General features: G+C 37.1%; 1 protein-coding gene across 3 annotated transcripts in view; it reads left to right on the plus strand.

Moving 5' to 3' along the window:
• CFAP54 (cilia and flagella associated protein 54) overlaps window positions 1-15838 on the plus strand; it is a 369697-nt gene that overhangs the window by 267156 nt on the left and 86703 nt on the right. For all 3 annotated transcript variants that reach the window (XM_032298598.1, XM_032298601.1, XM_032298604.1), the window contains one exon: window positions 736-906. In XM_032298598.1, coding sequence (XP_032154489.1) covers window positions 736-906 — 171 coding nt within the window. The remainder of the gene's footprint in view (window positions 1-735; window positions 907-15838) is intronic.

Below are 15838 nucleotides of genomic sequence, written 5' to 3' on the forward strand. Positions count from 1 at the left end.
ATGGATTTTAGCCTTTGGAGCAAAATGTGTCTCATTTTCCAAATGGCATTGTAAAAAAATACTATTGGAAAAATAGATACAGTAATAAGTTGTAACCACAACTTATTTACCAGTGAATAAACCAGAAACCAGATAGGAGTTCCTAGAAATAGTGGTGATTTTGAGACTGAAATGGTGGCATGGACATTTTCCCTGCTAGATCTTCACCCTGTAAGACTCACCAGAGTGGAAAAGATTTGTTGAGTCCCCTGGTCTGAAGCAGACATATATATTTTTTGAGATGGAGTCTTGCTATGTTGCCCAGGCTGGAGTGCAGTGGCATGATCTTGGCTCACTGCAACTTCTACCACCCGGGTTCAAGCAATTCTCCTCAGCCTCTTGAGTAGCTGGGATTACAGGTGCACACCACCATGCCTGCTTAATTTTTGTATTTTTTTAGTAGAGATGGGGTTTTGCCATGTTGACCAAAATGGTCTTGAACTCCTGACCATGTGATACATCCACCTCAGCCTCCCAAAGTGCTGAGATTACAGATGTGAGCCACAGTGCCGGCCAGCATATTTTTATTATAGGAGAACCTGCTCTGTAGTAAGCCAGGGGTAGTGTTAAGATTTACCTCTACAAAACAAGCTGATACAATTCCAAAGTTTTTTTCAATATAGCAAAATAATTTGTTTTGTATATGTAACAAATTTATTACCAGTAATTAAACTGATGTTTTTGTTTGTTCCCTAGTTGTATCGTGATAGTTCTCTACAATCCATTTTATCCTTTAAGCCTGTTTCAAGCTCATCTTGTATGGACATAATGCCAATAGAAATGGTAACACAAGCTTCAAACAAAGAACTTTGCTTTCAGTGGTACATTCCTCCCCTGGACAGACCTCCCAAGGAGACAGAACCTATGGTATGTAATATAATTATAGAACTCTATCTTCTATTTAGATATAAAGTTTAAGTAGGCCATTAACTTGAAGAATACAGGACATTCTCTTATCATATATAGATGAGAACAGGTTGCAATACAGAATCTATATTGTACAGTAGAATAAATTTGAAAATAACTAAGAAATCCTGGGAATGTCTGATTCAGGCTGATCATTTTTCTTTTTCCTGATCCCATAGGGAAAATTTTCAGTGTGTCACCTTTATATATGATGTTTAACTTTTTTTGGTAGTTATCCTTTATCATGTTAAATAATAATGTTTTTTTTTTACTGTGATTTTGCTCAGAATATCTATCATGAATATTTTACTATATCTATTTGCTATCATCTATTAATATGATTTTATAATTTTTATTTTTAATATTTAGTTGATTTTATAATGTTAGATTAACCTTGTGTTTCTGAGATAAACTCAAATTGGTCATGATATTTTATTTTGCTGGATCCAGTTTGCTATTATTTATATTAGATTTTTACCTCTGTTTTCAAGAGTAATATTAGGCTATTTTTATACTATTCTTTAAAGCATTTTATTATTTTTTAATTTCAATAGGTTTTGGGGGTACAGGTGGTATTTGGTTACACGGATAAGTTCTTTAGTGGTGATTTCTGTGGTTTTGGTGCACCTATCACCCTAGCAGTGTACACTGTACCCTGCCTCACCCCTCTCTCACTCTTTCTCCCACAGCTCCCAAAGTTCATTGTATTGTTCTTATACATTTACATCCTCCTAGCTTAGCTCCTTTCCCATGAGTGAGATCATACGATGCTTGGTTTTCCATTCCTGAGTTACTTCATTTAGAATAATAGTCTCTAATTCCATCCAGGTTGCTGTGAATGCCATTATTTCATTTCTTTTTATGGATCATTAGTATTCCATGGTGTGTGTGTATAATACATATATATATATATTCTATATATATATATATGTTCACATTTTCTTTATCTACTCACTGATTGACGGGCATTTGGGCTGATTTCATATTTTGCAATTGTGAATTGTGCTGCTGTAAACATTTGTGTGCAATTTTTTTTTTTTTTTTTTTTTATATTGACTTTTTTTTTCCTCTGGGTAGGTAGCCAGTAGTAGGATTGCTGGATCAAATGGTAGATCTACTTTCAGTTCTTTAGGGAATCTCCACACTAGTTTAAATTCCCACCAGCAGTGTAAAAGCGTTTCCTTTTCACCACATCCACACCAACATCTATCATTTTTTGATTTTTTGATTATGGCCATTCTTGCAGGAGCAAAATGGTATTTGCATTGTGGTTTTGATTTGCATTTTCCTGATAATCAGTGATATTGAGCATTTTTTCATATGTTTGTTGTCCATTTGTATATATTTTTTTGAGAATTGTCTATTCATGTCCTTAGCCCACTTTTTGATGGGATTGTTTTTTCTTGCTAGTTTGTTTGAGTTCCTTGTAGATTCTGGATATTAGTCCTTTGTCAGATGTATAGTTTGCGAAGATTTTCTTCCACTCTGTGGGTTGTCTGCTGATTCTTTCTTTCGTTGTGCAGAAGCTTTTTAATTTTATTAAGTCCCATCTGTTTATCGTTGTTTTGTTGCATTTGCTGTTGGGTTCTTGGTCATGAAGTCTTTGCCTAATAAGGCAATGTCTAGAAGAGTTTTTGTGATATTATCTTCTATAATTTTTATGGTATTAGGTCTTAGATTTAAATCTTTGGTCCATGTTGAGTGATATTTGTATGAAGTGAGAGATGAGGATCCAGTTTCATTCTTCTACATGTGGCTTGCCAATTATCCCAGCACCAGCTTTTGAAGAAGGTGTCCTTCCCCTACTTTATGCTTTTGTTTGCTTTGTCAGAGATAAATTGACTGTTTGGCTTTGTTTCTGGGTTCTCTATTCTGTTTCATTTGTCTATGTGCCTATTTTTATGCCAGTACCATGCTGTTTTGGTGACTATGGCCTTATAGTATAGTTTGAAGTTAGGTAATGTGATGCCTCCAGATTTGTTCTTTTTGCTTAGTCTTGGTTTGGCTGTGCTAGTTCTTTTCTGTTTCCTTGTAAATTTTAGGATTTTGTTTTTCTACTTCTGTGAAGAATGACGATGGTGTTTTCATAGGAATTGCATTGAATTTGTAGATTGCCTTTGGCAGTATGATCATTTTTGTAATATTGATTCCACCCCTCCAGGAGCATGAGATGTGTTTCCAGTTGTTTTTGTTATCTATGATTTCGTTCAGCAGTGTTTTGTAGTTTTCCTTGCAGATGTCTTTTATCTCCTGGGTTAGGCATATTCCTAAGTAATTTTTTTTTGCAGCTGTTGTAAAAGGGGTTGAATTCTTGATTTGATTCTCAGCTTTGTTGTTATTGATATATAGCAGTGCTACTGATTTGTGTACATTAATTTCATATCCGGAAACTTTACCAAACTCATTTATCAGTTCTAGGAGCTTTTTGGATGAGCCTTCAGGGTTTTCTAGGGATATAATCATATCATCAGCAAGTAACAACAATTTGACTTCCACTTTACCAATTTGGATGCCCTTTATTTATGTCTCTTGTCTGATTGCTCTGGCTAGGACTTCCAGTACCATATTGAATAGAAGTGGTGAAATTGGGCTTCCTTGTCTTGTCCCAGTTCTCAGGAGGAATGCTTTCAACTTTTCTCCATTCAATATAATGTTGGCTGTGAGTTTGTCATAGATGCTTTTATTATCTTAAGGTATGTCTCTTCTATGCCAGTTTTGCTGAGGGTTTTAATCATAAAGGGTTGCTGGATTTTGTCAAATGCTTCTGCATCTATTGAGATGATTATGTGATTTTTGTTTTTAATTCTATGTATGTGATATATCATATTTATTGACTTGTGTATGTTAAACCATACCTGCATCCCTGATATGAAACCCACTTGACCATGGTGGATTATCATTTTTATATGCTGTTGGATTTGGTTCACTAGTATTTTGTTGAGGATTTTTACATATATGTTCATCAGGGATATTGGTCTGTAGTTTTCTTTTTTTGTTATGTCCTTTCTTGGTTTTGGTATTTGCATGATACTGGCTTCATAGAATGATTTAGGGAGGACTCCCTCTTTCTCTGTCTTTTGGAATAGTGTTAGTAGGATTGGGACCAATTCTTCTTTGAATGACTTTTTATTTTTTCCTTTTTGAAGCAGAGTCTCATTCTCTTGCCCAGGCTGGAGTACAGTGACATGATCTCAGCTCACTGAAACCTCCACCTCCCAGGTTCAAGGGATTCTTGTCCCTCAGCCTCCTGAGTAGCTGGAATTACAGGCATGTACCACCATGCCCAGCTGATTTTTGTATTTTTAGTAGAAATGGGGTTTTGCCATGTTGTCCAGGCTGGTCTTGACCTCAAGTGATCTGCCCTCCCTGGCCTCCCAAGGTGCTGGGGTTACAGGTGTGGGTCACCACACCCAACCAGTTCTTTGAATACCTGATAGAATTCAGCTGTGAATCCATCTGGTCCTGGATTTTTTGTTGGCAGTTTTTAAATTACCATTTCTTTTTCTTTCTTTCTTTTTTTTTAGATGGAGTCTCGCTCTGTTGCCCAGTCTGGAGTGCAAATGGCGTGATCTCAGCTCACTGCAACCTCTGCCTCCTGGGTTCAGGTGATTCTCCTGCCTCAGCATCCCAAGTAGCTGGAACTACAGGCATGCATCACCAAGCCTGGCTAATTTTTTTTTGTATTTTTAGTAGAGTCAGACTTTCATCATGTTGGCCAGGCTGGTCTTGAACTCCTGACCTCAAGTGATCTGCCCACCTCAGCCTCCCAAAGTGCTGGGATTACAGGTGTGAGCCACTGTGCCCAGCCCTTTATTTACCATTTCAGTCTTACTGCTTGTTATTGGTCTGTTCAGAGTTTCTGTATCTTCTTGGTTTAATCTAGGAGGGCTGTATATTTCCAGGATTTATCTGTCTCCTCTAGGTTTTCTAGTTTGTGTGCACACAGGTGTTCATAGTAGCCTTGAATGATCTTTTGTATTTCTGTGGAATTGGTTGTAATATCTGTTATTTTCTATCTAATTGAGCTTATTTGGATCTTCTCTCTTCTTTTCTTGGTTAATTTCACTGATGGTCTGTCAATTTTATTTATCTTTTCAAAGCACCAGGTTTTTGTTTCATTTACCTTTTGTACATTTTTTTTTCACTTCATTTAGTTCTGTTCTGATCTTTGTTATTCTTTTCATCTGATGAGTTTGGGTGGTTTGTTTTACTTTTGTGCTCTTTCAGACTTCTTGATGCAGGCATTTAATGCTATGAACTTTCCTCTTAGCACAACTTTTGCTGTATCCCAATTTTAATAGGTTGTGTCACTATTATCATTCAGTTCAAAAGAATTTTTTAATTTCCATCTTTATTTCATTGTTGACTCAATGATCATTCAGGAGCAGGTTATTTAATTTCCATGTTTTTCATGGTTCTGAGGGTTCCTTCTGGAGTTGATTTCCAATTTTATTCCATTCTGGCCTGAAATAGTACATGATATAATTTTGATTTTATTAAAGTTATTGAGACTTGTTTTGTGGCCTATCTTATGGTCTATCTTGGAGAATGCTTCATGTGCTTATGAATAGAATGTATATTCTGCAGTTGTTAAGTAGAATGTTCTGTAAATATCCATTAAGTATATTTGTTCCAGGGTATAGTTTAAATCTATTGTTTCTTTGTTGACTTTCTGTCTCAATGACCTGTCTAGTGCTGTCAGTGGAGTACTGAAGCTATTAATGTGTTGCTATCTATCTCATTTCTTAGGTCTATTAGTAATTGTTTTATAAATTTTGGAGCTCCAGTGTTAGGTGCATATATATTTAGGATTGTGATATTTTCCTGTTGAACAAGGCCTTTTATCATTATATAATGTCCCTCTTTGTCTTTTTAAACTATTTTTGCTTTAAAGTTTGTTTTGTATGGTATACAAATAGCTATTCCTGCTTGCTTTTTGTGTCAATTTGGATGCAATATATTATTTCACCCTTTTGCCTTAAACTTATGTCTTGGCTGAGTCTCTTGAAGACAACAGATACTTGGTTGGTGAATTCTTATCCATTTTGCCATTCTATATCTTTGCAGTGGAGCATTTAGGCCATATATATTAGTATTATATTAGTTAGCAGTGAGATGTGAGGTACTATTCTAATCATTGTGCTGTTTGTTGCCTGAATTCCTTATTTTTTTTTTGTCCCCCATTGTATTATTGTTTTACAGGTCCTGTGAGATTTATACTTTAAGGAGATTCTATTTTGGTGTATTTTGAGGATTTGTTTCAAGATTTAGAGCTCCTTTTATCAGTTCTTGAAGTGCTGGCTTGGTAGTGGCAAATTCTCTCAGCATTTGTTTGTCTGAAAAAGAGTGTATATTTCCTTCCTTTATAAATCTTAGTTTCACTGGGTACAAAATTCTTGGCTGATAATTGTTTTGTTTAAGGAGGCTAAAGACAGGACCCAAATCCCTAGTAGCTTGATAGGATTTATGCTGAGAAGTTTGCTGTTAATCTGATAGGTTGCCTTTGTATAACAGCTCTTAAGTTTATTTCCTTCATCTTGACTTTAGATAGCCTGATGACTATGTGCTTAAATGATAAAACCTTTGCAATTAATTTCCAGTGTGTTCTTTCAGTTTCTTGTATTTGGATGTCTAGATCACTAATAAGGCCAGGGACATTTTCCTTGATTTTTTCTTCAAATATGTTTTCCAAACTTTTAGATTTCTCTTCTTTCTCTGGAATGTCAGTTATTCTTAGGTTTAGACATTTAACATAATCCCAAACTCTTGGAGGCATTATTCATTTTTTAATTTTTTTTTTTTTTATTTTGGTTGGATTGGGTTAATTTGAAAGAGTTGTCTTTGAGTTCTGAAGTTCTTTCTTATACTTGTTCAATTCTACTGTTGAGACTTTCCGTTGTATTTTTCATTTCTTTAAGTGTATCTTTCATTTCCAGACATTGTCATTGTTTTTTATTTATGCTATCTATTTCTCTGAAGATTTTTCCATCCATATCCTGTAACATTTAAAACATCTCTTTAAGTTGATATTTACCTTTCTCTGGTGCCTCCTTGAGTAGATTAATAATCGACCTTCTGAATTCTTTTTCTGGTAATTCAAAAATTTCTTCATGATATGGATACATTCCTGGTGAGCTAGTGTGATCTTTTGGGGGGTAATAAAGAACCTTGTTTTGTCATGTTATTACTAAGAATTGTTTCTCTGGTTTTTTCTCATTTTGGGAAGACTATGTCAGAGGGAAGATCTGGGACTCAGGGGCTGCTATTCAGATTCTTTTGTCCCATGGGGTGCTCCTTTGATGTGATGTTCTCCACATTCCCCTAGGGGTGGAGCTTCCTGAGAGCTGAAATGCAGTTATTGTTATTTTTTGGGGGGGGGGTCTAGCCACCCAGTGAAGCTACTGGGCTCTGGGATGGTACAAAGAAGTATCTGCAAAGAGTCCTGTGAAATGATCCATCCTAAGGTCTCTCAGTCATAGATACCAGCGCCTGCTGTGGTGAGGTAGTAGAGGAGTGAAGTGGATTCTGTGAAGGTCCTTGGTTGTATTTTTGTTTAGTGCACTGGTTTTGTGTTGGTTGGCCTCCAGCCAGGAGTTGGTGCTTTCAAGAGAGCATCAGCTGTGATAGTATAGGTAAGATACAAGCTTGTCCTAAGGTTGCCTGGATAAGTATTTGGATTTCTCAGGTGGTAGGTGGGACCATAGAGCTCCAAAGAGATTATGTCTTTTGTCTTTGGCTATCAGAACAGGTATAGAAAAACCATTAGGTGGGGGCAAGGTTAGGCATGTCTAAGCTTAGACTCTCCTTGGGTGGGACTTGCTGTGGCTGCTGTGGGGAATGGTGGTGTGGTTCTCAGGTGGATAGAGTTATATTCTCAGGGAGATTATGGCTGTCTCTGCTGCATCATACAGATTGCCAGGTAACTAGGTGAAAGCTGGCAGTGACAGGCCTTACCCAGCCCCCACATGGCCCATAAGGCCAGTCACTCCCACTGTGCCCTCCCAACAGCACCGAGTTTATTTCTAGGCAGCTGGTAAGTAGGGCTGAAAACATACCCCATACAAGCCTCCCCACTGAGAAGGCGAGCAGGGCTTTGAGGTTTTGAGCCCTGCTACCTGCCTGGCTTCTGTGCTTGTATCTGCACTCCTTGTTTGCCCCCTCCTTCAAATTCTGTCCAGGAAACTTTGTATTTGGTTGAAACTGTTACAAAGTTCAACGGAAAGTTTCCTTATCCCTATGGTCTTTCCCTGTTTCCACTGGCAGCCCTCCCCAAGGATCACTGTGAGATAAAGTCAAAAATGTCTTCCGGTGGCTCAAGCCTGTAATCCCAACACTTTGGGAGGCCAAGGCGGGTGGATCACGAAGTCAAGAGATTGAGACCATCCTGGTCAACATGGTGAAACCCCGTCTCTACTAAAAATACACAAAAAAAATTAGCTGGGCATGGTGGTACGTGCCTGTAATCCCAGCTACTCAGGAGGCTGAGGCAGGAGAATTGCCTGAACCCAGGAGATAGAAGTTGCGGTGAGCCAAGATTGCGCCATTGCACTCCAGCCTGGGTAACATGAATGAAACTCCGTCTCAAAAAAAAAAAAAAAAAAAAAAAAAAAATGTCTTCCCTGGGGACTGAGAGTGCCCACAGGGCTCTTCCTGCTGCTTCCTCTACCCTCTATTTTGCTTGGCTCTCTAAGTTTGTCTCAGCTCCAAGTAAGGTCAAATCCTTCTCCTGTGATATGGACCTTCAGATTCCCCAGTGAGGATGTTTGTTTGAGGGTGGACATTCCCCCTCTCACACTTTGGGTACTCACAGTTTTGGCTATCTTATGGAGCCTGCAGCAGCAAGTTACTTCCTTCAAAGGGTCTGTGGATTCTCTCAGCTCTCTTGGTACATTCCTGTTTTAGTTATCAGAGCAAAAGTTAATGATATGAGTCTCCACAGGCCGTTCTGTCCATTTGAGTGGGAACTGCAAATTTGGCCTGCCTCCTATCTGCCATTTTTCTTCTTGTTATGCTTTTATATTATTCTTATCAGATGTTTTGCATATCACTGATTTTGCTAGAATCAGAAAATTAATTGATAAATATATTGTGTTTTACTATTTTCTGGTGAAGTTTGTATAAATTTGGAATACCTTTTTTTTACTTGATTGTTCGAACTCATCAGTAAAGCTGTCTGAACCTATTGTTTGTGAGGAATAGTGATGTAATTCTTAATAGTTTTATGCAGTCTTTAGGCAATAGTACTATTGTACTGGTTTTCAGAGGTGGTATCAGTTCTGACTGGGCCAATATCTTCTCTGATAGTTTGTGCCTGTGTCAAATCAAGTTTTAAATATTCCATCATTTTTGTTAATAAGACATTTTGGGTTTTCTATTTCTTCTGAGTCAATTTTAAGTTGCTGTTTCTAGGAATTTGACCATTTTATTTAAAATTTTTCTCACATTTTAAATCTATCTAATGTATCTGTAATGATATACCCTTTTTCATTTCTTATATTGGTTATTTATGTATTCTCTTGAAGTTTTTAATTAGTTTTGGTTAGTATATCTTTTTCTATTTTTTTGTGTGTTATTTTTACTGACTTGTTGTGATAGAGGTTTAGCTCAATATTCAGCTTTTTTTCCCCTAATATATGCATTTTGAAGCTATGAATTTCTCTCTAAATATTGTTTTGGCTGCATCCCACAAGATTTTTATTATAGTGTTGACATCATCATTCAGTTAAAAATAGTTCTGTAAAATTTTCGTTATGATTTCTCCTTTGCCTCATGGGCTATTCTGACATGTGTATCTAAAATTCCAAACTATGTGAAGCTTTTCGAGTTAGTTAGCTTTTGTTATCTATTACCAGTTGTGTTGTTTTGTGGTAATAAAAAATTTTTAGCGTGATTGCTATTTGTTGAAACTTGATTTTTTTTCCTCCAGAAAAGTGTTAATTGTGTAAGTAATCTATTGCTCTTTAAAAGAATATGTACTCTTCAGTTGTTGAGGAAGTATTTATGTGTAGTAAATCAGTTTGACTAATCTTGTTCAAATCATCTATATGCTTGCTGAGTTTTCCATTTGGTCTGCATTAAAAAGAATTAATTACTAAGAGAAGTATGTTTAAATCTTTCATTATGATTGTCATTGTTTAGTTTTTTCTTATAGTTCTCTCAAATTTTGCTTTACTGAATTTGAGGCTGTATTCTTAGGTGCAATCAGATTGATAGCTGCTGTATTGCCTTGGTGAATTGAACATTTTATCATTTTGATAATAGTGCTTTTCTTAATCATGCTTTTTAAATTACATGACCTTTTTGTAATAATGTTCATTTTCCCATAAAGCCTGCTTTATCTGTGATGTTATCATATGAAAGTGGCTTTATTTTGCTTATTATTTTCATGATAATATTTTTTCAGCCTTTTGCTTTCAACCCTTCCATGTACTGTGTTTTAATTTTGTTTCTTATAAAAGGTATCTTGGATATTTAAAAATATTGTCTAATCCCAGCTACTCAGGAGGCTGAGGTGGGAAAATTGCCAGAACCCGGGAGGCAGAGGTTGCAGTGAGCTGAGATCACACCACTGCACTCCAGCCTGTGTGATAGAGCGAGACTCTGTCTCAAAAACAAAAAATTGTCTAGCAATATTAGCTTCTAACTGAGGAATTTAATACAGTCATGTAAATACTAATATATTTGGTTTAAATCTACCTTGCTTTTGCTTGTCCTAGATTTTGTTTTTTTCTCCTTTAATATCTACTTTTGGATTTATTTCTTTACAATTTATTTTTTCACTATGAGTTTTGAAATTGTGCACTCTACCTGTGCTTTTAGTGGTTACCTTCAGGACAACATATAGACTTAATTTATTAAAATCTACATTGATGTATACCTTTACCACCCTAATGACTTATATGGCATTACTGTACATTTTCCTTTTTAACCCAAAATAATATTATTATTTTTATTTATTTGTTTATCTTGTTTCATACAAGAAATTTTTTTAAATGAATCTTCTACATATTTACCATTTGGTTTGTTTTTTACTCCCTCTTGCATTTGAGACATTTCTTCTAGGATTACTTCTTTCTATTGAAGTACATGCTTTAGAATTCCCTTTGGTAAGCATCTTCTGGAGGCAAACACTTCCAATTTTTGTTTGCCTATAAATGTCATTATTTGACAACTATTTGTAAAATAAATTTTCATGGGCAGATAATTTAAGGTTGGAAATCATGTGGTTTCAACACATTCAAAACGTCATCTACTCATTTCCATTGTTGCTGTTGAGAGTCAAGCTGCTGCTGCTTTGGAAGTTTTAGGACTTCTTTAACCAGTTTCTTTTGAGATTTTTCTCTTTTTTTTTTTTTTTGCACAGTTTTACTGGGAATGGTCTGCTTTTTATTTGTTTTGCTTACAATAGTGTAGTGGGTAAGAACACATACTCTTGAACTAAACTGCCTAGGTTTGAATCTCATCTCTGCCACTTAATAGTTTTGTGATCTTGAGCAGATTAGTTAACTTTTCTGCATCAAGGTTACCTTCATCTGTAATTAGAGATAACTATAAACCCGTAACCTCAGTAAAGAATAGGTTATTATTGTCATTATTATGTGAAATTATTATTTTTTTTTGAGACAGAGTCTCGCTCTGTCACCAGGCGCCACTCTGGAGTGCAGTGGTGCAGTCTCAGCTCACTGCAACCTCTGCCTCCCAGGTTCAAGCAATTCTCCTGCCTCAGCCTCCCGAGTAGCTGGGACTACAGGCACATGCCACCATGCCCAGCTAATTTTTGTATTTTTTTAGTACAGATGGGGTTTCACCATGTTGGCGAGGATAGTCTTGATCTCTTGACCTTGTGATCCACCCACGTCAGCCTCCCAAAGTGCTGGGATTACAGGCATGAGCCACTGCGTCCAGCTGTGAAATTATTTTTAAATTGTTATGCTTTTAAATTTTAATAACTTCAAATATACATGAAATGTACTTGGTAATCATTATTTAAAAGCACCTTTTAATGTTTAGCAATAATATCTCCTCATAAATACTTTAGCTTCCAACATTCTGCAGAAAAGAGTAAAATGTGCCTAAGCAGCAAAATTTAAGTACATAGCAAATAAGAGAAAACCTTAGTTTGCCCTCTAAATGCAGTTTACAAATTTGTATCATAGATCTAATTTAATGTAGGTTATCCTTATTTTTATATCCATTATCTATATCTTTATTCATATCTATATCCATGTATATGGATGGACATTTGCAATAGGACTAAATGGGGGACAGAAGGAAGAAGCGGACAAGTATTTGGGAGCAGTTCAGTATCAATCCATGATTTATTGGAGATTGAACAGTAATTCGGATTTTAGGAAAGCTTTGAAAATGGGTCAAGCTTTTAAAAACGCAGCAGTTGGTCAATATAGCCTTTCACAGAGGGACATTCCACTATAGAATTCCTTTGATTGCTGCTTTGTCTAAGAAGAGCCTCAGGCTTTTTTGCCCATATTTTTGCCCTGTTCAGCATTTTTATTTGCTTTTTGTGTGCTGCATTGGTCTGTTCTTGCACTTCCCAGCTCTTGAGTGCTGTCCCCTCTAGCTGCGCCTCTGGTAGCTTCTGCAGCTCCTTGACTCAGGTGACCCATGTCAATTCATGAAACCTCCTGGGCCTGCCTCTCTTTGTTCTCCAACACCATTTCTCACTTTGGCCCTTTCATTCTGCTACCTTAGGCTGGAAATCTGCTACTAACTCTTGGTCAATTATAATTCTCTTCCTATCCAAATACAAAAGAGAAACTTTAGCATGTAACTCTCCAGATACTTTTCATGCTATTTCACATATTTTGAAAGTACTCTCTTTTCCACTCTTTGCCAGTTAAATCTTTGCCAGATATTCCATATACATTTAAAAATAATGAATCGTAATCTCTTTTAGGGGAATGTAGTGCAGTAGTTTCAAATTATGGTCAAAATTACTAATGGGTCAGGGAGTATAGTGGATCATAAATAGCAAAAACACTAGAATGCATTGCATATAAAAATGTTTTCTGAAACTTTCATTTTATGATATATATTGTTAAAAACAAAATTTCTTAGGTTGATCGTCAGCATATGTCAAATTTTATTTACTTGCTGACAAGTAACTAATTAAAGATTATATCCATTCAGAGAGGGTTTGGAAATGGGAGGAATACTTAGTCGGGAAACAGAATGTGTATGTAAGCAGTCAGTTTAAAAAAAAGAGGAGGAAAGCATGAAGTTTATTTCACAAGGTCACAGAAACATCATATCCCTATCAGTTATTACAAGGGTAGCTTGAGGCAGGATAATTTGAGGTGTCTTTATGCTGCTATTGGAAAAACAAAACAAAACAACATCTAAGAAGCAAATGCTAAGACTGTATTTATGGCTGATAATTAGAGTAACAAGGTTTTATCCATCAACAATTGTGTCTGACAATTAACACAGAACCATGAACTAGTGTCAGACAGAGATTAGAAGCAGGGCACCAACTAAAAAAATATCGGATTGAAGCAAATTGCTTGAGTGATTTTCTCAAGTCACAAGAAAACATGCAGAACACAGTTTTTCCATTTCTTAGTTAGAGAATATTTTTCCCCTTTGACAAGAAGTATGTCTGTATTGGGTCATGATAAGAGATGTAGTTGCTGCCATAATGCTCAGTCAAAAAGTCAAGAAACACTCACCTAGATGCACTAGATCTCAGACTCCAGATGTTATCGTTTGGAATAAAAAGCTGGAATTTGTTTGATGATTTGAATATTGGTGTATTTAAGCATTCATCTACTCATCGTTTTAGGATGTTAGCATTCATTGAGTTTAATGTTGAATAACTGGCTGAAGCTAATGAAACCCACAAGATTATAGTAAGAGAGAAGACTTACATATAACTTAATATGTTACAAGCACTTTACTTACATCATTTCACAGCAACTCTGTAAGACAGGTGCTTTCATTAGCCCCCTTTTACAAAAAAGGAAGTGAGACACAGGACAGAAGATTGTTAGTGGGCAAGGAGTCAGGATTGAAAGGGACTGACTCCAGAGTCTGCATATCTGAGCATGGTGCTGTATTGAGTCCTCAGATGATGGTCCTGGCTATAGACACTTCTAGCTTCTGGAAAGGATGATAATAAAAATTAATAACTGCCTTGGAGCTTTGGAGTTTCCAGGGACAAAAAGAATCACTGCATGACAATGCAGTTTAACATCCCTCCATCCACCCACTTGGTCCCTTTAGTTTATTAACCACATTGAAACATAAATGCCAGTAGGAACTAGGGATGCTAGTGGCAGCAGAGTTGAATTCCCAGCATTGGGGTTTTTGATATGAAAATTTTTGATAATTCAGAGGACTAAAATGTCTCTGCCACAATACTTTGGAGTTAAGTTCACAGCTTTGAAAATCTTAACTTCTTGAGTATACAAGGTAGAAATTATTTTATCCTAGTTGACAAAATTACCTTTAATAGACTGTAATAGAATCACATTACAAGCTATTCATTGGAACTTTGTACGAACGAGCATCTTTTGAACAATTTCAAAATCTTCTAGGGACAAAGAGTAACTAAGCTGCCAGGGACTATCATTTTAATGAACTGCCCAGACAATGGCTTTAAAAATAGCTGCAAAGCATGGCTTATTTAAGTCAGAGAGATATACTACTACAGTTTAACTGTAAAAAGATGTAACCACGGTTGAAGGTTTGATTTCTCAGATATGTCTCCAGATTGTACCTTAGGACTTCTAGCTTTATCCTGTCTCATCTTCTTGCTCTTTTTAGAGTCCAGCATTCCTAGAAGGATCTAGCCCATTTGAGGATCGGAATAAAATTGGAATTATGTTTATAACTTGGGAAGGCTCAAGGAATACAAGTCATAGCTAAGAGGGAGGAGGGATCATAAGGAATCAGTAGCTGGCATTTACTTTTGGCACTTGAGAAATTAATCTGGATGGAATCATCGCTGCTATAAAGGTTGTTATGGGGGCTGAGTTTGGGCTGACATGGCTGCAGCTGCCTGCTGGCCAAGGAGGGACAGGGAACTAGGCTTTCCAATGCATATCTAGGATAATATTCACTGCCCTCCAATGGGCTGCTGTGAAACTGAGAACTGAGTGGACCAACTTCCCATAGCCTTTTGCTCACATTGCGAGGCTGGGAAGGGTCCTGCCCTCCCTGATTGCAGGCCCAAGGTGCTGTTTTGAGAGTTTAAAGCTGGGCTGTGCCCCTCCTTCAGGCTAAGTTTGAGTTGATGTGGCAGCAGCTCCTGCCTGACCAAGGAGGGATAAGAAAACCAATCTCTCCTATGTATATCTAGGACAGTACCCACCACCCTGCTGCAGGCTGCTGTGAGATCGAGACTCAAGCAGACTGCGCACTTCACAACTTCTTGTCCATGCTGCTCTACTGAAGGGGAGTCTACCCTCTCTGGTCACAAACCCACAGCCAGCCTTACCCCTAGGCAGAGTTCAAGGCAATGTAGATATAGCTTCCACCCAGGTAGGGGAAGAAGAGGGGAGACCAAACTCTCCTAAGCACACTTAGGACAATACCCATTACCCTGCTATGGGCAACTGTGGGACTGAGGACTAGTCCACTCAACTGAGTGCAGCTACCAAGGACACAAGACAGACTCCTTGGGTCCTAGTGGGTTGCCATCACTGCTACAGCCACCACCCATATGACATAAGCTACCTAGGGGCTTGAGAACCTGCCCACACATCTGGCCCACTGCTACCACTACTAACTTTTTTTTTTTTTTTAAATTATTATACCTTAAGTTCTGCGATACATTTACAGAACATGCTGGTTTGTTACACAGGTATACATGTGCCATGGTAGTGTGCTGCACCTATTAACCCATCATCTAGGTTTTAAGATCCCAGAGAAATCT

This window comes from Sapajus apella, unplaced genomic scaffold (assembly GCF_009761245.1).
Source record: "Sapajus apella isolate SASKATOON/1434 unplaced genomic scaffold, GSC_monkey_1.0 scaffold2, whole genome shotgun sequence".
Taxonomy (NCBI): Eukaryota; Metazoa; Chordata; class Mammalia; order Primates; family Cebidae; genus Sapajus; species Sapajus apella.